At 42.0% G+C, this 23,299-nt stretch overlaps 1 protein-coding gene across 5 annotated transcripts in view; it reads right to left on the reverse strand.

Moving 5' to 3' along the window:
* DAAM1 (dishevelled associated activator of morphogenesis 1) overlaps nucleotides 1-23,299 on the reverse strand; it is a 303,703-nt gene that overhangs the window by 88,220 nt on the left and 192,184 nt on the right. For all 5 annotated transcript variants that reach the window (XM_079909187.1, XM_079909188.1, XM_079909186.1 and 2 more), the window contains one exon: nucleotides 5,889-5,978. In XM_079909187.1, the coding sequence (XP_079765313.1) occupies nucleotides 5,889-5,978 (90 nt within the window). The remainder of the gene's footprint in view (nucleotides 1-5,888; nucleotides 5,979-23,299) is intronic.

The raw sequence follows: 23,299 nt of genomic DNA on the forward strand, positions 1-23,299 counted from the left end.
GGAGGGCTTGAGGCAGCTGCTCTTTACCACTGGAATTGGCAATATTTTGACAGATACCACAGTTTCACTGGGGTACGCACACCCAGTGAACAGACTGAGTTGGTGTTTTCACCTGACTTCTCTTCTCTGGGCTGAACAAACCTCAGTTATTTCAGTCTTCCCCTCAGTGTCTTCATGTTTCAAAAGTTTAAGCCTCTCTACAGATTTCCTAACAAGCCCTAGAAATTGTGTTTAGTAAAGATCAGATTACCCAACAGTCTAAACTTGACCTTTTAAGCATTGGCAAAAAGGAAAAAGAACAAAGTACATATCAAGAGGGAAAGTGTACAGCATATGTGAACATAGCTCAGCTGCTGGAAAAGGAGCCCATTTCTAGATGATGGGATGAAAGCATGACGACAGCAACAGGTCCCTCACTGGCATAACCCCAGGAGGGGTCAAAGTGGTGAAGGAACGAACTGCTGTCTCCAACACACACACACATCCCAAAGCTTGGAGGCTCCTTCCTCTGTGCCCCAGAGCCTGTCTGCTTACCCTAGTATGGAGCTCATGGCAAGACTTGTCAGTTATTTGATTTTATCTGCTTCCTCTACCTGGACCATCCACTCCAGGAAATTTGACTTACTTGTTTAATCATCCTCAGAATCTAGCCAATAATCTGCCCCAGAGAAGGTACTCAGTACACGTCGGGGTGAATCACACACCAACTAGTCCTTTACCAACTGCATTGCTTCATTGACTGAAGCACCAGATCCGTAAAGCTTACTGTTTTTTTACTGCTTCAATCTGGGATTAAACAGACATCCTCATCTCTCACAGCCAGGGAACATGCAGACAAGGCAGCGAGTTTCAGAGCCTGGAAATACCCATTATCCTCCAGCTACTGTGCTTCCCTCATCTGTTCTTCAGAGAAGTAGAAGGGGAAAGACAGCCCGATCTCATCTCTAATCTTTTTTATGTCTGCCACATTCTGTAACCCCTTAGCACTTAGGAGCACAAAGGCCAACTGGAATCCATTATCAGGGTGAAAACTCAATGACAGGAGACCAAACCAGGTACTTCTAAAGAAGTCTAGAAATACAGTTACGGATATCTAGTTTCCTCCCTTTTTACTGGCTCCCTCTCCCAAATCTCTAACAAAGTGGGCACCTGAAAACCTAACGCTCACTCTACTGCATATTCAAACAACTACAGTAACGAAGGAAGAGGAGACCTAACTTCTCCTCCCTCTTCCCTTCCCATTAGGAGACTCTGAACAACCAGAGGATTAATGTATCAACATCCCACTTCCTTGTTGTCCAGCTGGTTTGTTTGACAGTCGTGCAGACCGATGGTTCCTTTTGTCTCTAATTCCTCTACTTTAGCATATGTTCCTTTAAATCCCTGTTTTGATCAAACCACTTCCTCCCCATGCTCCCAACACAGGAGGGCCTCGACTCTCCAGGATCTAAAAGATCCTGATGACCATTCACCATACATCTTTTTGTGTTTGTGGTGAAGGAGAATTCCTTCTTGTGGAGAGGAGTGGGGAGGTGATCCAATTAGGATATGTGAACCAAATAAAGGGAGTGAATGAAAGGTATCAGGAGAACTTTCAGCCCCTTTTCCTAGATGTCTTAAGAACATGCCTATCACCAGATCAGCACTTCCCACAAAGCTTAACGGCTCAACTGCAGCCAGGTTAGACAAGATTCTAGAGTGATTTAATTAAACTAGAGTCAAACTCAGCAGTAGAGTAAAAACTCACCTTCTCCAAAGCAGACCTCAAAAGATACAGAAATGGGGACTTCCCTGGTGGCACAGTGGTTAAGACTCCGTGCTCCCAATGCAGGGGACCCGGGTTCGATCGCTGGTCTGGGAACTAGATCCCACATGTATGCCACAACTAAGAGTTCGCAGGCCACAACTAAGGAGCCCACGTGCTGCAACTAAGGAGCCTGTGAGCCACAACTAGACCTGATGCAACCAAATATATATATATATATATATGTATATATATAAAGATATAGAAATGTAATATGGAGAATCTAGAGCCATTTACTTAAGCCTTGGCTTAGGGATCAGAAATGGAAGGAAGAAAAATTAGGTACAGTCATCAAATTCTGATCTTTGCCTCAAATATCTGATGTTACTACAGCTAACAGCTTCTAACCCCATTCACTGACTTTGTGAACTCTGAAGCTCATGGAGGGGGAACAAGTATTTTCTGGACACTTACAAGGACTGGTTAAGTGACACAACTATTGCAACTGCTCCTGTGAAGAAGTGTGATTAAAGAAGCTTTCTGCTTGTACTGATAAGATTGCTGTGGCCATAGTATGGCTCGTACGCTATCTTAGTTTCTCCTCTCTGAAGACCTACTCCTTACTTTTCCCAGGGTTTAAAAATCATGTTAACAATAAGCAAATACAGCATGGCCAGATGCCTTTCGTGGTCAGATGGTTCATTGTTTAAAAGGCTTCAGTTTAAAATCCAAAAGATTGTTAACAGATGCAGTTTCTGGCTGAAGACTGGGAAAAACCTCACTTAAACAAAAGAGCATGTTGTGATTGGAACTAAAAAGGGAATTACCTTTAAAGATAAGAACCACAAACATTTCCTATTTGAAAATACCCCCAGCCCCACCAACAGAACCTTTTTTTGGACCTTTCGTAAAAGTTGAAAAAATTGACAGTGGATGGCGGCATAGGACGAACCACGGCTGACCAACCGGCTCAGTCATTTTTACAGACTTGTTTGGACTTTCAAGGCTGCGACATCCATCTCCTGCTCTCCCCCGGATTACTCAATTAGGCAAAATTCCAATTAATTTCTTTCCAATTCTTTTAGCCCCAGAAATACTTTTGCAGTTTTCATTTTGGCTCTGGAAATGGGTTTTCAACCAGAGGACTCAGATAGAGCCGTTTGAGAAATGAACACAGAGCTTGATAAGCAGATAGCCACTGCTGGGACTCAAGTCTCTACTGGATGGAAAAGAGCCACTTGGCCAAGGAAGGCCTGGCCCCATCTTCAGTTCCCAGCCCCGTTTGTCTCCACAACTGCTGTGCACTTTTACACAGAAAGCCTGCTTTTCACCAACTCTGTTTCTGTTGGCGTTCGTGGGCCCTTACTTTATGGCTTCACTATGTGTGAGAACATCTCCGATGCCTTGGGTTCTAATCTTGAAAGATGGAAAGTCTGAAGGAGCCATAGGGGTGTAGCTTTCCCTCGCCTCGGCCTGAGAAATAGATGTGGTCAGGCTTGCTGGTGACATGTCTGATTTGAAAAGGTTACTCAAGAGATGGTCCAAGAAAAACAATCTGTTCTCGGCGTTAAGGACGGCCACCACGGGTTTCCTTCGGAGAATGGGCAACCTGTCCTGAAGGGGATCACCTTCTCGGAAGAGAGGCAAACATCGTGCCCTTTTCGTGCTGAGGGTTGTGCGTTCTCTTATTCATTGTGCCATTTCCCGATTTATTACGGGGCCCCAAAAGGTCAGTTTCAGACCAAAGGCACAGCATAGTTTTAACAGTCTGAGAAGCTCTAATCAAGAAAATCCTTAGTCAAGCCATTTTAATGTGAGGCAGATCTATAAACCCATGGGATTCGCCAAAGAGTTAAGATGGCTTTCCCACTCAGCCACACCACTGCTAAGTCATAAAAGGAATCCAAGCTGCTGGAATGAAGCTAGCAGGAGAACTGCATTTCCAAAGATCTGTGCAATCCGGCCAGGTACTCGCAGGAAGAGCCCATCCATCAGGAAATGGGAATTTGAGGCCAGTGGCCACAACCATATCCATGCTCCTACAAAAAGCCAACCCGCCACGCACACAGGAGACAAGGTTTGCAAGGGGATTTGATAGGCCTGGAAATTGAAAAATGAGCAGCAGCTGTGAGCCCGAGGTCATTACTATCCTCCAGGGTTTGCCTTTTCTAATCTAAGGGGCAGTAGTTTCCATGATTAACTTTCAATTGCCGTCAAGGGTGTAATAAAATCTGGGAAAGAAGAAAACTTTCCCTTCAGTAAGCTGCTCCCATTTTCCTGCCCTTTCCTTTCCTCTAGTGCATATTCTCAATCCCCGCTTCATGTTGTTTCCTAATTTTGAGAAAAAAATCTGCGCTCGGATGAGCCAAAATAGACAATGTCCTGTGTGTACTCGGGCACGTAAGGGCTTTTCTTTCTCAGTTCTAGGGGCCAGGTCTTGAAGACAGCTGCAGGAGAAGTTCTCTTGTTTTCAAGACCATACACTACCATCACTTTCAGAACAGGACATGACACATTTTTATTTTCATTTTAAAATTCTTTCATTTTAAAATCTGTTTCCTGAGCCACTGACCATCAGTTCCACAGAAGAGAGGTTTTCTAGGTGGTAAGATGTGCACAGAGAGAAAGAGGAGAAGAGGATATACTCATTCACAAACACATCTTACTGGTTACCACGGGGCTAGGAACCCTTAATGCTCCAACTGATCTGATCTGATAATGGCTCAGAAATCATCTTGAAAGGCTACAGCTGGACACGTCTCTCAGCAAAGGCCCAGGGAACCAAACCCTACACATGGTTTTATCAATTACAATGGCTCAGGTGGAAAATTAAATGTGCTTTAGATTGTTTGAGAGTCCAGTATAACACTCATGACAATTCAGTGGTTCATTCATCCTACCTTTGCTTCCAAGTATCAGATGCTGGCGTTACAAAGGTTATAAAGCCTGGCGAGAAAGGGGCACACACAGGCTTACTGCTGGAGAGATGCTCCCGGGCGGGGGGCATGCCAATTACACAAGGCGGCAAAGGGTGGGGGGCAGCCATGGTGGTAAATGGAGGTCCCCAAATGCATCCTAGTCCCCTAAGAAAAGGTTTCCCTGGCTGACACCGTGTTTTGACAAGATACTGGATTCTTATATTTTGTTCCTGTTTCCCTGCTTCCAGAGGTTAGTAATTGAGTGCCCACTCCTGTTGGAGAGGTAACATTTTTCTTAGGTGCTAGCCCTGCCTTTCCCACTTCCCCGTCTTGATTTAAGTCTCTCCTAGAACAGAAGGAAAAGTGGCAAAAGGTGGCCATGAACAGCACTGGTTCCAAAAATGGGTGAGAGAACAGTCTAAGAATTTGCCACAGGGGTTTAAAAGATGGCAGAGTGAGCTTTACTGAAGGAGATACAGTCCATAGGGTGATGCCTAGTGCTAGGCTAGGGAATAGTTCGTTTTTTTTGCTGCCCCCGATACCCTTTCTCTCCTCCTCCAAAGGTACTAGAATCCCCTGCTTTTATGTGTGGATGACTGCCCAGAATAAGACTGCATTCCTGGCAAGGGAGTGTGGCCATGTAGCTAACAGTGCGATGTGAGGGGAATTCAGGTCTGTAACTCCCGGATGTGGCCCTAAGAGTGGGGGCGTGGGGAGCCTGTGCCTCCCCCTTTCCTCCACCCCTAGTCTGGAATGTGAAATGGCTGGAGAGCCATCCCACAGCACGAGGACAGGCCACACCTTAGAGATGGCGAAATGGAAAGTTGTTAGAAGGGAGTCACAGAGGGCTGTGAAAACCACAATTGTGAAACCACAATTGTGAAACCACAGTGTTAGTTCTCACCTACCTACACACAAACTTTCATGTAAAGGACAAGGGAAAAACACTTCAGTCTTCTGTAAGCTGATGTTATTTTGGGCCTCATTTACACAGCGTTATGAATAATGGTGTGAGGTGCGGTGTGCAATGAAGTGTTGATAAAAACAACATCCAAGGAGCTGGCCCTTTACTGCATGTAGCACCGAGGCCACAACAGGACACATTCAATCTGGTTTTTACCTTATAAAGAGCTGCCTGAATTCTGGTGATGAAATGGAAGAGCAAAGGGCATCCAAAATGATCATTTTCCAGTTAACCATAATCATAATCATAATGAATAGCTTACCTTTTTCTTGCTACAGTATATTTGCCATTTTTTCTCTGCTGGAAGTGCAAACATGGCTTCCCTGTGTTTGTCTGTGAGGTCAAGTTCATCCTGAGAAGAAAAATAATAATAATTATTTCACAGATTAAATGTTATTCCTATAAGGGAAGTTATCAGCATTATCAGGGTGAGAAAACAACACCAACACATATTTAAATGAACTTGGGAAAAACCAAGAAGCTAAGTATAGGTGTCTGTTACCAGCACTAAGAAAGCAGGTCCTTGGCCTGGGGCTAGGCACCAAGCACAGTAAGAGGGACAGGCACAGCCCTACATTTACTGAAGGGTAGGAAAAGGCGGCTGAACATGGGCAGAATGTTCTGGGCCACCTTGTACTGCAGCAGAGGGTCCATCGAGCATTAAAGGCCTTTAAAGCTCCAGAGGGTCCATCGAGCATTAAAGGCCTTTAAAGCTCCAGAGGGTCCATCGAACATTAAAGGCCTTTAAAGCTCCAGAGCTTGGAAGGATTTAATCGTATTGCAGACGAGGGTTTGGTAAGGATGGCTCCACAAACAGTGACTAGCGGGATGGGCCCTGAGGGACATGATGAGAGGGGTGGAGGAACAGAACAAAAGGCTGGGATGTGGTATTGGATTGGAGTGTTTGCGGGGGACACTGATCAGCTTAGCTGAAGCCCTGGGTTTATGCAAAGAATCATCAGGTGAAAGGTTTGAGAGGTAAGGAGTGACTTGTTGGTGGAAAATCTTAAATGCCAGATTAAGGAGCTTATTTTCTTGACCAAGAAGAGCCACTGAAGGTTCTGAGCAAGGGAGTGACATCTGCATCCCCATAGGCATCACCAAAAGCATCATCAATATTTATTAAGTACTTTAAGTGTCAAGCCTTGTGCAGGCATTTTCTCATTTAAGCTCTCACAACAACCCTAAGAATTCCACTCATGATTACATCCTCGCTGTAGTAATAATACCTGTTGTAATACAGCTGGGGGAAATTATGGCAGAAGGTTGGGTAAGTAAACTCCTCAAAGACCACACACCTGGTAAATAATGGGGCTGAGGTTTCGGCCTGGAGCCACCTGACTCCAGAGCCCAGACTCAGCCTCTCGGATCAGGGTCTGGAACATTAATATTATAGTGGTGTGCAGCTTAGATTGGACACTAACAGAAAGCAATTTATGAGCATCCATAACTAATGAACAACAATGGGATAATGACTGTAAAGTGCATAGAGAATAGTTCTTGGCATTTGATAACTCAGTCCATGGTCAACATTATTATTGGTATTGAGCGTCTGGTACATTTTTATCCCTATAGGGAAAGTTAAATCTAGTTAAGGGCAGCAGATTGATGGGTGTGAGACATATTTTAAATTGCTATAAATTAAGGCACAATAATAAGGTTCAAATATCTGAGGCGTATAATGCCTTTGGGGTGTATCTGCAGCTCTGCCGCTCGTGAACAACGGCCTCCCATCTTATACCCCTACCTTCACTGGGTCATCAAGTCCTATCATTTCTTCCTTGAAAAATCTCACAGTTTTTCCCTTTGTTTTGTTTCCAATGAAACTACCCAAACTTATGTCCTAATCACCTCTCCTTTGGCTCTGGCACCAGCCTTCCCACTGTTCCTCCTTGCCCTTTCCATCCTTCCCACAGCATGGCCACAGATACATTACAGCAGCTGTTCTCAGACTTGAGTGAGCAACAGAATCACCTGGAAGGCTCCTTACATCACTGATCGCCTAGCGTTGAGGACTGAGCAGGTGGGAGCAAGTGCAAAATGTCATTAGTTCCACACTGCCTGCAAAATTAATTATATATCCCTCAGCCTGTCTTTTGAGGTCTTCTATTTATAACCCCAACTTAATTTACCAGGTTTGCTTCTGGTTATCCCTTATGCCCTATCCTGTTAACACCTGCACCTCCAGAGCCTAGCTACGCAAGGTCTGACACATGCTGGCTGCCAGGGGAAATTCTTCATCTCATTAAGCCTCTGTTTCCTCACCTCCAGGATGGGCGTGTCATTTCTCTGGCAGGGCTGGATGAAGATTTGCAACATCAACTCAGCAGGCAGCGATGCCTGGCACAGGCAGGGGCAACCTTACTGCAGTTAGTTCTCTCATCATTTAAATACAAATCAGGGGCTATTTTCTTTTAAGAGCAAGGTAAACAGTTAAGTCATTAAAACACACACCCACACACTATTACACCCTAACCACAAGAAATTAGTTAAGAATTTCAACAATGGAAAACCAGGGAAGGAATGAAAAATATTTACAGAAAATTGCATTATAAGGGAACATGTTAAAAATGTTAAAATTTTGGCGTGCAACCATTATATATGTGAACTAATTATTTTTCTTCCTTTCTTCCTTTTTTAATTTCCTGTAAGTTACACCAGCTCTCACGTATTAATGAATGGGGGGGAAATGGTGACATAAATCACTTCCCAACAATTAGGGTTTTCTGGGAGTGGGGGTCAGGTCAGTTATTCAAAGAGCTTGATGATACGGTGCTTAGTCTGGGGGAAAGGATTGTGATTTGTGAGAGAGAACAGTGCTATTAATACTGCTTCCTCTACTACACTTCAGCACTGTGTTTTTCCTCATTGAACAGAGGTGTGAAGAAATGTGTAAATCCTAAAAACCTAGAAATTCACAGCAAAGAGGATTAATATTACCATATTTTGCTGTTAGAAACCTGCTCCTGCTGAGACACAGAAATGACCAAGTTTGAGTTGAGAGGACTCAGTTGAACTAGGACTTAGGGCAGATGGCTCCATGCAAAGGAGAGAATGTCCATAAAATAAAAAAATTAAAAACTGCTATAGGTCCTTTGGATATAATTTGGGATTATAGTAAGAAAATGGGAAGGAATACATGGGTCGTGATAATAGTAATAGCTAACAATTATTGAGCACTTTCTGTGTGCTTAATAGTAGCGTTTTATATGGATTAATCGAGTTTATCCTCACAATAATCCTATAAAGTGGGTAATATTACCCCACTTTCCAGGAAGCTGAATCAGAGAGATTAAATAGCCTGCTCAAGGTAACAAAGCTAGTAAATGGTGGAGGAGGAACTTGAGGCTAGACTCTCTGGGTCCAGAGCCATGTTCTTAACCACTAGCCTATTATTCTATTGATCATTCAACAGGTGGGTAGAGCCATGACACTGATGCTAATAGGCAAATGCATCCATGAGCTGCACTCACGGCCTGCTGGGCCTGCTGACTGACTGTTCGCACGAAGAGGAGGATTTTGTTGTCAGACATCCCTGAGTTCCAGGTCTGGCTCTTATGGATTATGTAACCTTTAACAGGTGACTTAACCGCTGAACTTCAATTTCTTCACCTCAAACATGAGAATAATATATATCTGATAGCCTTCTCTCAAGCAACCAAATTCATGCAACCAAAACATTTTTTGAGTGTCTACTAAATGTTAGGCATTGTAGATGCAGGGGGTAGAAAGGTATCACAGAGCTCATGTGCTCGAGGTGGCAGAAGGGAAATCAAATAATCACACAGTCCGAGGGACGGTCACACGGAGCTGAGCTGTGAGAACCCACTTACTGTGGGGAGAGGTGGGGCAGTGAAGGCTGTGAGTGAACTGAAGGGAGACCTGAGAAATGAATAGGAATTAAATAGGTAAAAAGCACTGCAGACAGTGAGTGAACAGCAACCTTGCAGGCCACTGTGAGCTTTGGTCTTTATCTTGAGAGCAATCAGAGGTCACTGGTAGATCTGAGCAAGGAGAGTGACACAGATTAAATAATAATTGGGAGTGCCTAGGCACAATGCCCAGAGTGTAATGAGACCCCCATCTCTCCATTCCAAAAGTATCTCTGCTCTGACTCATTCCGTTTTAATATGGCTGAAACAAGCATGCAAGATTCTAAGAGACTATCACACAGCCTTAGAGATCAATCAACACCTACTCGATGTCCTACCCATTCCAGGACCGTGTCCAGACATTACAAAGGATGCAAAGATGAATAACAGACCTGGATCTCATGGAATTCAGATTCTAGTTAGGAAGACAAGAAGACAGAAGGCTTCGACAGCTCCTCTCCTTAGGATAAAGTCCAAATTCCTTAGCTGGTAGGTAGGGCCCTTCATGGTATGGCCTTTGCTGACTTGCCCCACCTTGCTGCCCCGGCTGTCACCTCCCCCTCCCCTCCCCTCCCCTCCCCTCCCCCCTCCACCACCAGCAGCCACCTTTCAGCACGTGGGATCACAAGTTGCCCATTTTTGAATCTTTTGCACATGCTGTTCCCTTTTCCCAGAGAGCCCTTCCCACCACGTCTAAGAGTCAATCCTGTTTATCTAAGCTTTTTCAAGGGAACTGCTATTCCCCCCAGGCAGTCTACCCTGACTTTCCTGGGGTGGGCAGCCCCTCTCTGCTCTCCTAACCTTACGGCATTTATCACATTGCTGCAGTTATGTGATCAGCATGTATGACTCCCTTTCTAGACTCATCCCCAGGGGACAGGAATGAAATTTGTTCTGTTCATTTTCGCATTAATTGCCAGTCCCCAAAACAATATCTGACGTAGCTGGATTGCAAAGAAAAAAGTAAGGTGAGGGAAGCTGGGGCAGCTGGGAAGGAGGGAGAGGGGATTACTGTGGGACATAGTGAAGATCAATGAGTTTCGAAGATTAAAACACATTCTTTTCTCTTTTTTGCAGTAAGATGTACATACAGTAAATGTACACTCCTAAGTATACAGTTTTCAAGTTCGGCAAAGGTATACACTGAAGTGGTTTTTGCACTTTATGCGTCTGAAACTGCTTGTACCATTGTACTCTCCCACCAGCAATATATGGCAGTTCCAGTTACTCCACATTCGCACAAACATTTGGTGCTGCGTCTTTCTAACTTTAGCCATCCTAGTTTATGTGAAGTGGTATCTCAATGCAGTTTTAATGTGCATTTTCCTGATGACAACTGATGCTGAATATACCTTTTCACAAGTTCACGTGCCATTCATACGCATTCTTTTATGAGGTATTTACTCAAATCTTTTGCCCATTTCTGAGTTGTCTGTCTTATTGTTGCAAAACATGTCCTTTGTCAGAGGTATGTACTGAGAGTATTTTGCCTCACCTGTGTCTTTTCATTTTGTTAACAGTCTATTTTGAGCACTAAGTGTTTTTTTTTATAAAATATAACTTATTATTTCTTTTAGAGTTAGTGCTTTTTGTCTTCTGCAAGAAATCTTTGCAAGTTGCAGATCAAAAAAAATACTCTATGGTTTCTTATGGAAGCTGCTAGCTTTAGTTTTACCTTCTGTGTTTGAAGCTACACCCCATCTCACAGACACCACTCTTGGGGTCATGCTCTGGTTACAAAATGGATAGATTGCTTTTGCCTTCTTTCTTTTCCAGCTACTTGCACGCATTTAGATACACTGCTGGGCAAGTTGGGGAATGGAAGCACAATTAATGCAAGGAGGAAAAATAACAGAGTACAAACTAATTTGAAATCATCTCACACATTAGTTTCTTCAAAGCTATGAAATTACTTCAATGTAATATTACAAGAGAATTTTTCATTTTGATAATTAACTCAAATACTGAAAGAGGCAATCATGGAAAACAAAACAATTAGGATCACTGTACCTCAGATAGTATCTCTTTACATGAATTTTTTAAGGAAAAAAAGTCAATCTATAGAGACAGAAAGAAGATCAGTGGTTGCTTGGGGCCACAGGCAGGAGCAGAGACAGACTGCAAATGGACACAAGAGGAGATGAGGTGATGGAACTGTTCTAGAACTGGATTGTGGTGATAGTTGCAAAACTGTATAAATTTAGAAAAATGCACTGAACCGTACACTTACAATGGGTCCATTCTACGGCTTGTAAATTATATCTCAATAAAGTTCTAAAAAAAAAAAAAAATCAAGCCTGGTTGTTGGAGCCCCAGGAAAACAAAGAATTCAGAGTAGAGAAAATAGAGCCTTGTGTACACAGTAAGGAAAGAAAATTCTGGTTGAACATTAGATAAACCGAGGAATTGCTTTAGAAGAGAAACTGATTGAAAACAAATGTATGAAGAGGACGGAAAGGGAAAAAGCAGAGCTCTTTAGTGTAAGTAGTTCAATCTTGGAAATGGGACAACTTCAGATACAATTTTTGTTTGAAACCATGATCACTTCCATGAAATATTCCTGTCCTTTCCTTGGAAATTACATAGATTCTATTAGTATGCATTCCATTTAGGCCAAGAGATAGGCAATGTTTCCCCAATGTCCCTTAACATTAAATTAGGTGATAGGTTAATATTAATGATTGAAGTCCTGAAGAACATTTTCAGTGTTTTTTGTCTTTCCTGAGTGGTGGACTAGAGAAGAGTATTGGCTCCTCTGCGGGTTAATAGCAAAGTTTTTCACTAAGATTAACAAACAAATGTAGTTAGCCCAACCTCCATCCCGGTTGCTTCTAGATCACCTTACTTTTACTTTTTACCTCTCACCTTACTTTTTATTTTTTTCCTTTTTGCAATCCAGCTATGTCAGATATTGTTTTGGGGATTGGCAATTAATGCAAAGATGAATAGCATAAATTTAGTTCCTGCTACTATACCTCAGACTGGGATGGCCTAGCTCCTTGCATCGGCCAAAGAATTTTTTTTTTTCATATTATTCTTTCTTGGACAGAGATTTAAAAGTTAAAGGAAAATGATTTAGCAAATGAAAGAAAAAGAAACATCTGCACCAAGCATCACTCCTCTCCACGGAAAGCTCAAGTTTCTGAAAAACTGAAAGCAACGAACAAAACCCTAAAGGCTTTTCTTCTTGGGAAGATATCAATTATGTTTTTCATAACTTTATAAAATATTTATTTCATATAGTTATAATATCTTGGAGAAAAGGTAATAATTAGACATTTTTTTATTAAGAAGAAAAAACTCTGAAGGAAGCCCAGCTGCAGGAACTAAAATTCTGGGTTTCATCCCTAACAAAGCATATTATCAAGCCCCACTTCTAAAAGATTCTGTACAAAGAAACCCCACCAGTCCTACACTCTAGAGTAAGCAGGCAGCTCTATAGAGAAATCTATGTAATCAGAAAACAATTGGCACAGTACAAATCTAAGGAAATGGAATGATTTGCTAAATAAAGCAAGTGAAGGAATTTTGAGATAATATACAATAAGGGTCTTGAATGAGTTGAAAAGCTCTTGTCAGAGATGTGAGCTAAACTGAAATATGAGATTATTTATAACACCTTCAGTCCAATATTTAAAGCATTTATTCTTTGAAAATCTACCACGTCAATAGATTTCAGTAAGCCAACAACAAGTGAGTTTCCAGCTAACAAGAGAAATCTCTAATAAAGGAACTCAGGATTTCTACTTCTAATGAGTTAAGCTAACTCTATATTCACACAGAAGTAGGAAGACATATGATGAACGCTGGGAGAAATGGAGATTAAAAAAATGAGGAGAGGGCTTCCCTGGTGGCGCAGTGGTTGAGAGTCCGCCTGCCGATGCAGGGGACACGGGTTCGTGCCCCAGTCCGGGAAGATCCCACATGCCGCGGAGCAGCTGCTCCCGGGAGCCATGGCCGCTGAGCCTGCGCGTCCGGAGCCTGTGCTCCGCAACGGGAGAGGCCACAACAGTGAGAGGCCCGCGTATCAAAAAAAAAAAAAAAAAAAATGAGGAGAGGGAGAAGCTAAGACAGGTCCTTGGGGTCACCCTGCCAATCAACCCATTGTTTTGTATGTGCTTCTGTTTTGGGTTGTTTGGGTTTCTTGTTTTGGCTTTGTTTGTTTGGTTTTGGTTTTGGTTTTTAAACAGTCCCTGACAAGGTAATCACCCATCTGACTCACTGTATAGAGCTCACAGAATTTTCAACATTTTATTATTCACACAAGGCTAACTTTTCTCCTTCAAATTAAATACACCCGGTATTTACCCACAGCAAACGGGCCCAAGTCACCCATCCTAACCCCACCCACCAAAGGTTTCCCACATGCCCAGCAAGCAGCAACCCCCTGGGGTTCACCTCACATACAGCCAACACCAGCAGTGCCTTCCGTGGATTTAGCCCTCTCCCTCGTCCACCCTCGCCTCCCATCCCACAACTCAACACCACCAGATATAAGTCAAACCCTCTCAGAGGGACAAGTGAACAGGCCTGAAGTCACGTGACATGGTGAGAAGCACCACATTACGGGGAAAAGGCCAGACAAGGCCGTGGAGGGCTGAAGGGTGACACTGTGGCAACAAAAAAATTACCCTTTTGTAAACGGATGGAGAAAAGGTATTATTCAGCTGTACTAAATCATTAAATTTATGAACATCCAGCCTTACCACAGCAAATGACCTTCGCATCAAGGAGCCATGACTTGACATCACAGCTCTTAAAATTTAACCACGATGACCCTGAGAACAGTATTTTATTTTCATAGAGGTGGTTTGGAAACCTGAAAGTTAGATACGACTTTTGTTTGTTTAAACAGAGGTGCATTCAGTGAATTATTACCTATTCCTAACCAGTCAGGAAAGACATAAATGGAAAACAACGGAGAGTGTTAAGTCCCAAAAGGGATGTGTACACACAGAGAACAAACCTGGAAGGTTTTCAGCCTGTACGATTTCTGCCAACGTTCTTAGTCATTACACAAAATACCACAATGTGACTCACCACCACCTATACAACAAGGTTCTCTGTGTCTGATAGAAGTGTTTTCATTCGATATATTAAAAAAAAGAAGTGAGAAATCCCACAAGCAAAGGGTGACTAATAGAAATAATTTTTAGTACCTCACTATCCATGGTTAATTGTTTTATACTATTTCCTTTCCTACTTTTAATAGTAGGCAATGCAAACTATCCAGTTTGCTAGATAAAGTCTGCTGCTAAACCTGTAGGCTTCTTATTTGGCTTCCTCGCGTTATTTCAACTAGAAACTCATTAGAGTAACTTTAATTTTTAATTAGTCTGCATCACCAGCAGCTTTCCAGTAATCTAAAATAAATAACTCTGTTCTAAACATACGTTAAAATCATCTCCCAATACCCATCCAGCCACCCAAATTTCCAATTTTTATATTTATAATCTAATACGACTTCTGTTGACAAGGCTTAATTGAGAGAATTTCTAAGCAGTGTTTTCCTAAGTGAATGGAGGGACTTTGTCTCCTGAGACACAGAGTCAGCTTATAGAGTGACAGATGAGAGAGGCACCCTAAGGGCCTGTGGACAACTGTGAAGCCAAGTTCCATACACGTCCCCCTCCCTCAGTGACACCAGCACTGCTATCGCCCAGACCCCTCCCCACCAGCTCAGCATGTCCTCCAGAGACTTGCTGGGCAGCTCAGCTGACACTTTTAAGTTTTAATTGGGTCAAAAGATATCTAGCACAATGAGTCTCTTCCCACACTGCAGCTATTTATTTATTTTACCATGTAATATAGGGTAGAGAGACTGTTGAGGACAGAAAATATTTCTTAGACATTGTCACCCTTAGCCTTGTAATCTGCTATCCTTCATGCCAGCCACTCTGGTGCTCACACAGTAACTGACAACCAAATGAAGATGAGTAAACAGAATGACAATGGGTGGGCAGGGATGCAGGAAGAGCGCAGCAATCAGCCCAAATCTATCAGGACTACTTCAAGAATAATTCAAAATAGGAACCCAACTGCTGGATGATTCAGCCGTCATTAATTCCTGCATACACACATGCATACATTCACTCAAATACATCCTGAGCATCTCATGTGTAATCCTGCAGTAGTAAGTTACTCATCCAGGCCACAAGCATTTACTGAGCATTGATTCTGGGTCAGGTACTGCTCTGGGGATCCTGAGAGTGAAAAAGCCAGATAGGATGCCTGTACCATTCTGCTCTCTGAATGCAAAGAGGCATGTTCACAGTGGATTTAACATAATGAGTGTCCATATGTGAATAAACTCAAACCAATTGTTTAAAAGATGGCAAAGGACTTGCTTTCTCTTCTATATCTGAGAAATACCCATCTTTTCTGAAAACAACCCATGCATATATTCTAAGTGAGCTTCCAGTCATTTGGTTCAGTTTAGTTCTTAAATATTATATTGTGTAATGAAATAAACATCTAGCAGCTGTAGGATGTTTCCAGTAGATTCATTTAAAATTGGACAAGAGGGGGAAAATTCCTTTTTTAGGAATCTCGTTTTTAAAAATATATATTATATATTATATATATTACATATATATATATATTTTTTCCTTCATCCATGAGCCAGAAAGTCATAACTAAAAGAGGTAGCTGGTACTGAGCTCCTACAACATGAATCAAGAAACAGTTTGAAATTCCAGAGGAATTCTGGGAATTGAAGGTAGAGGATAGGGGATTCCAATCACAGCAGATAAAAAAAGAGTTGAGGACAGTTTACAACTGAAATATACGATCCATGTATTGGGCATTCACCTCCCGCAGGCCATGTGACATATATTTTGTGAGAGCAAGTGGTGTTTAAATGATTCCCAGTGCATCAATAGATATTCTCAAGTGCAGTTATTTGTACAAACTAGCCATTACTGAAACACATTTTCAAAATTACACTTGAAAGCTTACCTAAACCACACTACTTATGGAGATCAAATTATCCTCCCAGTCTTTAAAACCTATATTGGTTTGTAAGGGGACACGTAAAGAGTTGGCAAGTAGTGCAGTTTGCTGACTTTGTGTAACTCGCACATGGTAGCCTGAGGATTAAGTTAAACAATCAGATTTTAAGTTGTAGCCAAAAGCTAAGTAGATACATACCGCTCAGCGTCTCTTTAGGACTCCTAATAATGAAAATCATCAAGGCCAAGGGGACTCATAAACATTTTCTCAATAACATTATCAGTTCAGAGATGGTTTTACAGTATTTGTATTAAATAAATAAATAAAGGTTTCATGTTTCTTTCCTCCATCTCTCCCTGCGTCCCCACCCCCATTTCAGTCCCTAATCTAAATTAAGAAGCACCCAGAAATAAATGGACTGATAACAAACTATCTAACATGAAGTAAAAAATGTAAATGGAGAAAAGGACATTTGGAATGGTCTTGATGAGATAAGATATAAATTTAGGACTAGAAGGAGTAAAATGGTTTTGTGGTTTTATCTTAAGCGTTCCTGGATTTGTTTTTGTGAATCAGAAGATTGAAGAAAACTTTGAAAACCATCTTGACCATCTTACTGTCTCTAAGCAGACAGGACCTCAACCAGTACAAAGAAGTGTATACTGTCCATTGGGATGAAGATCTACTGCCAATCCTACTTGATTCCTGGATTTATTACAAAGTTCTGTTCAAAAGTACAATAGATAAAAGCAAGCGAAACCACCTATATCCACAACCCCTGTTTCGCAAATCATCAGGTGTTCTCAGGGCCTAAATAATTTGTTTATAAAGTTCTGGGTTTAGGATTGTTTTAGGGTCACCTTTAAATTGACTGTATATTGGCAGTAGTTCACATCTACCCCATAGGAATTTTAGCACTGAACACATTTAAGCCCATATCTACACTCCCACTTCCCTTTGTGATGTATTACATGTTTTCATACTGTTCCAAACATTTTTCTATGAACCCATCAAGTTGATTTATCCAAAAATGCCACAGTGTCAAGGGAATATCTACTCAGTATTTTTTTCCTTCTCTGTCAACTAACTATGTGCTTTAGATAAACAGGATTTTCTCTTTTGACTTTTATAGGTTTGTCAATTGAAAAAACAAAATTAACCTCATGGAAATTGAACAATTTTGATATCAATTCCTTCATTAGACTATGATTTTTGGCTTCCAGACAACTGAACATTTTGAGACTATTCTAGATATATCTTTGAAGTCTTTATACAGTCTGATTTCCTCTGCTTAATTACCAAGCAATCCTTTACACTCCAATTAAGAACAACAGATTAAAAATATGACTTCTTACAAAGCAGTTTTTTGGTTCTTCCATCAGGTTAATATCAAATGTTCCTGCTACCCAATTTTTTCATCTTTCTTGGAGACAAGGAACTGAATAGCTCCTGCAAGAAACTTTCTATTCTTAGTCATGGTCTTCATATAAAAGGCAAGTTTTAAAAATAAACAGATAAAAAGTGTTGAAACTTTTCATCAATTCTGGTGATAATGGAAAAATTTTATTATTAAAGAGCGCTTAAAATAGCCCTAGTAATAAAAGAAATTATGTTGATAGCCTGAGAAGATGTGTACCAATTCACATGGCTAGTAAAAGAACAAAATCTGAACACTGGTAAATCATAAGACTAACTTTGATTCCTGTAGCTCTTTTCATACCAAAGTGACTTCAGAACATAATGAAAAATGAAGAGATTACTGATGTAGGCTCCCAAGGGAATTCATCTGGCACAGCTTACCTTGACTGTGAATTCATCTAACTCTGATACATCAACTAAATCCTCTCATTCCTACTTTCTTCATTTCTCAAAGTCTATTCTGGTTACTAATGTTGAGAGTGTCCTCAGGACTTAATAACCATAAAACTGACCCATACTAAGTTATTATATTTATGAACATACAAATCTTCTCGTTATCCACCATCACTATCTTCCCCATTGAGACGTTTACTTTTGTTGACAGTCCTCAATTGCATAAAAGGTGATCATTAATAAATTTCTCAATAAGTTTCTTTAAAATATTTTATGTTTCCTGGAAGGCACAGCACTGTATAACAAATTATCCCAGAACATTAGACCCATTGGCCAAATAAATGGTAGACTAAACACTGAATTTGAAAGAAGGCAGATTAATCAGGAAACACTGTAAATGGAATTGGTAACATTTCAGGCTTAGGAAAACTTGGGTCCATACTGCGTGTTATTCCCAACTAGCTATAAATTCACAGTGATGTACTATATTAGAAAGGAAAGTTTTCCTCTGGTCAGTCTGTGAAACTGATTCCAAGTACCATTCTAAAATAATGATCATACTTGTCATAAACCTGGTTTTGCACCTAAAACCTCACCCAGGAGAAGCAGTTGTACATTCTGATGTTTCACAAGGCAAGAGAACTGAGGGAACCTGTGAGGAGATACCAGTTCCAATATGGCTGTTCCTGTGAAATATTCTGCAGGATACCCTCAGCCCATCAACTCTTGGCATATTCAGGAGTCTATGTATTTGGATAGAAAATTGGAAGGGAGCTCTTAGTAAATTCTCTTTCCTTTCCATTTCAAAATTAAAGTAGGCAGAGGAGGTAAGCATTGAAACAAGGCATCTCACCTCAACAACTGGACTCAACGGAAAACATACTCAGAATCTACCCAAGGAGACATGACACTTTTTGCTAAAACTTACTGATACCTCAGTAAGAGGTGTCAGTAAGAGACTGAAATGAGCAAGGGTTATTTTTGTAAATATAACCAGACAGCAAAATATTTTTACGTACTTTGGTATATTTAGTTCATTGAGAAAACCTGTAAGAAAGCAGAGGTACTGTCCTTTGGTTCAAATAAGAATCTGAGATATATAATTAAATCAACACAACCATCCCCATCCCCTTTTCCTGGCTCTCAGAACCCCAATCCGCTCAGGCTCCTATTTCACACTCCATCCACACTGAACTTTCAGTTCCTTGAGCTTTCCACATTTTCTCTCTCACCTCCCAATCCCATACATGCTGTTTTCACTGTCTGTAACACTCTTTTCTCTCCTTTTCGCCTGGATAATTCCTTCTAGTTTTTCATGTCTTACATTAAATATCACTTCCTCCAGGAAGGCTTCCAAGATCCTTCCACACTAGGTACCTGTGAGGCTTGGGGGTAGGTGTGAGTAAGCAGCATCCTCCTTCCCCAACAAGAATGGAATTAAATGACAGCTAGGTTAAGAAATCAAGCAAATGGAGATCAAAATACCTTCCTTTTCACTCCTGAAAGCTGGGTTGGAGAACCCAACTTTCATCTGTAGACAAGTGGGCTTGTTGAGGTTTCAGTGCTGAATTAGACACTTAGCCACCCGTCATGGAGACAGCTGGACAATTGCAAACTCCCCAAGGGGGTTCAAACCTATGAAATTTATAGCACCAAGGGTCACAGAATGTATGCTTTCTGAAGGCAGGTTGATTTGCAGAGAATTAGAGAAAGGGAGAGAGACTAAGCTATGCATATTCCAAAGAGGAGTTGGAAGAGAAGCTGAGAATATTACTTCCCAGCAAGAGAGCTAAGAGTGATGGAAATAGAACCTGGGAATCAACTCTCACCTTGTGAAAAAAGAGGGGAATAAAGGTTCTTCCCCAGGAAAATGTACTGCTGGAGCGGCCCCTCTCACAGCCCTCAGTCACAGTGGATAAGAGTGCCTGTTTTGTTGCCTGTTTCCCCTGCTAGACCTTCCGCCCCACAAAGTCATTAAGGACCAGCTGCCTCAGGGCCTGGCACAGAGCAGGCACTTAACACACACACATACATCAAAAGAATTGATCTGTCAATTAATAACACATTCTTCTGTTTTTCCCCAAGGAAATCTTCCCCTGCTAACGTTAAGATGGAAGAAGTTACTTGAACAAGGACAGTGCACAGAGCTATCATCCCCAGCACTCTTCAAATATGTTGGTGGGGATAATCTAAGACCTAAAAACCCTGCAGAAAAGACAGGACTTCAGCTGAATCTTATTTTCCGGGAAAAATGCTGAATCTCAGATTGGTTACATTCTTTTTTTTTTTTTTTTTGCGGTACGCGGGCGTCTCACTGCTGTGGCCTCTCCCGCTGTGGAGCACAGGCTCCGGACACGCAGGCTCTGCAGCCATGGCTCACGGGCCCAGCCTCTCCGGGGCATGAACCCGTGTGCCCTGCATCGGCAGGCGGACTCTCAACCACTGCGCCACCAGGGAAGCCCTGGTTACATTCTTGATTTGTGGCTGAGGCAAAGGACAAAGCAGAAGTGGAGAGGGGAGGAGGAGGAGGTAATACAGAAAAAGGATTGATGCTCAAAGGCATAAAATATATGCAGACATCACACTAATGCTCAATATTTTATTTTTAAATATCCCAAATCATTTAAAAATTGTTGGCAAGAAGACTTTATTTCTATTTGGCAATTCTCTGTCTCTCTCTGTCTCTCTGTCTCTCTGTCTCTCTCTCTCTCTCTCACTCACACACACACACACACACACACACACACACACACACACCACATTCCCAAGTTACACATCCTCAGTTCTCCAGGAGGTATAGAACCGTTTTAAAAGCAGCTGGTCGACCGGTAGGGAGTGGAAACTAACAAGAGTTGGCAATGATGTGAAAAATTGGAACTCTCATACACTGCTGGTGGAAATGTAAGATGGTGCAGCGCAGCCACTTTGGAAAACAGTCTGGAAGTTCCTCAAAAGTTATATACAGTGTTATATATGACCCAGAAATCCCACTCTCAGGTATATACCCATGAGAACTGAAACTATATTTCCACACGACAAAAGTTGTATGTGAACATTTAGAGCAGCAAAACTCATAATAGCTAAAGACTGGCAACAACCCAACTGTCCATCAGCAATGAGTGGATAAACAAAATGTGGTGTGTCCATACAATGGAATTTATTCAACAATAACAAGAAATGAAGTACTGATACATACTACAACTTGGAAAAACCTTGAAAAGATTACACTAACTGAAAGGAGGCAGTTACAAAGGACCACATATTATGATTCCATTTATGAAATGACCAGAATACACAAACTCACAAAAACAGAGACTAGATTAGTGGCTGCCTGGGGATGGTAGGGTTGAGGAGAAGTGGCAAGTGGTGGCTAATGGGTAAGGGAGTTGCTTTTGGGGGTGATGAAAATGTTCTAAAATGTATTGTAGTGATGTGGGCACTACTCTGTGAATGTACCAAAAACCAGTGAATTGTACACTTTACACAGGTGAATTATAGGGTATGCGAATTGTACCTCTACAAAGCTGTTACTAAAAACAAAGCGGGGGGTGGGGGGTGGTATGGGGCAGAGTGTGGGTCTGGGACCTCCAGAAATCACTACATCCTGAGGTTGGACTGCTCTGGACTGCCCCGCCTGTGGTAGGGAGACTGTTAGAGTATGAGGCACTGCTCAGGGCCTCCATTCCTTAAAGATTCACACGGCTGACCTCTCACCCACGCCTGCTTTATTTATGAGATTTATGATAAGGGTGCAGTAAGTAATTCTGAAACCAACCTATTTGGTAACACTTTAAAATACATCAAAATGAGTGACTCATCAGAAGAGAGAAAGGAAACTAGTTTATAACAACCGGCTCTGATGAGATGCTTTCCACCAGATAGAGGCAGAATGGTCTGCAAGTTAGGACCCACACTGGTGTGCTCACAGCAGGCAGATCAGCTTTCAAGAAAAGGAAAAGCCTGAGATATTTGCCCGGGGTGTTGTGTCCAGAAAATACCTGAACTACCTCCTATCCTTCTCGTTGTACTAGGATGTGGGGTATAAAGCACCCATGACTAGGTGCCAGCCTTTTAAAAGAAGCTGTCTTCTTTAATCTTCACACCAACCCTAGCAGAGAGATGGCATTATCCCCATTTTGTAGGTGAGGAAATAAACTCAAATTCCAATAGAAACCATTTCAGAGGAAGTTACCCTAGGTTGCAGCGTGCTCTGACTCCAGAGGCCACGTGGACTCCCTCTCCTATGCATGGGCACAGGCAGAACTGCTCCGCGACTAGTCAAGAGAACCCAGGGCAGAGGTTCCCAGTGGCTTTGAGCCCACCTCCTGTGTCACAGGACACCCTTGGCAGTTGGATGGATCCGTGGTCTAAGTCCCTGAAGTCAAGAGTAGACAAAAATCTATCCATCACTCACCAGGACAGATACAAACCTCAAGATAATTTGTTTTCCAATGGTTTTGGCTTAAAGTTCTGGTTTGGCATTGGCTTTTTAGCAACTAACAGCTGTAGGCAATTTTCACACAGAATAAAGACATCAATAAGGCAGAGAGTGGAATTTTCTCCTTTATGAATACAGAACAATGAGCTGTCTTCAAGATGTACATGGAGCTGCCACCACAAAGGCTCTGGCTTGGGTCTCATTTTGGGAGGCTGACAGAATACAACTGAAAGGACAACGGAGGTGGATGCTTTGAGTGGTACTCGCTCTGCCCACCAGCTCCACCACTGAGGAGGCCTTCATCTCTCAGCAATATCTGTCTCCTTAGGTTGACTTTTGGCTTTAAAATACTTTAACTGGGCAATAACACCAAGCACATCAGTGCATCATTACTGCCTTTCTTGATAGCCATCCTGACACATGATTCACTGCCCATCCCTGGGAAAGGACTGTGTCCTCCACCCATCCCAATGACCTCAGGCTTGGCCATGTGACTTGTGGTGCCAGTCTCTACAGAAGGATGATATGTCCTTACCCTGTGTGATCAGCATTAGCCAAGGAAATGTGGGCTAAAGTGACACGTGTCATTTCCAAGCACAA

The sequence above is a fragment of the Stenella coeruleoalba genome, assembly GCF_951394435.1.
Source record: "Stenella coeruleoalba genome assembly, chromosome: 2".
NCBI lineage: Eukaryota > Metazoa > Chordata > Mammalia > Artiodactyla > Delphinidae > Stenella > Stenella coeruleoalba.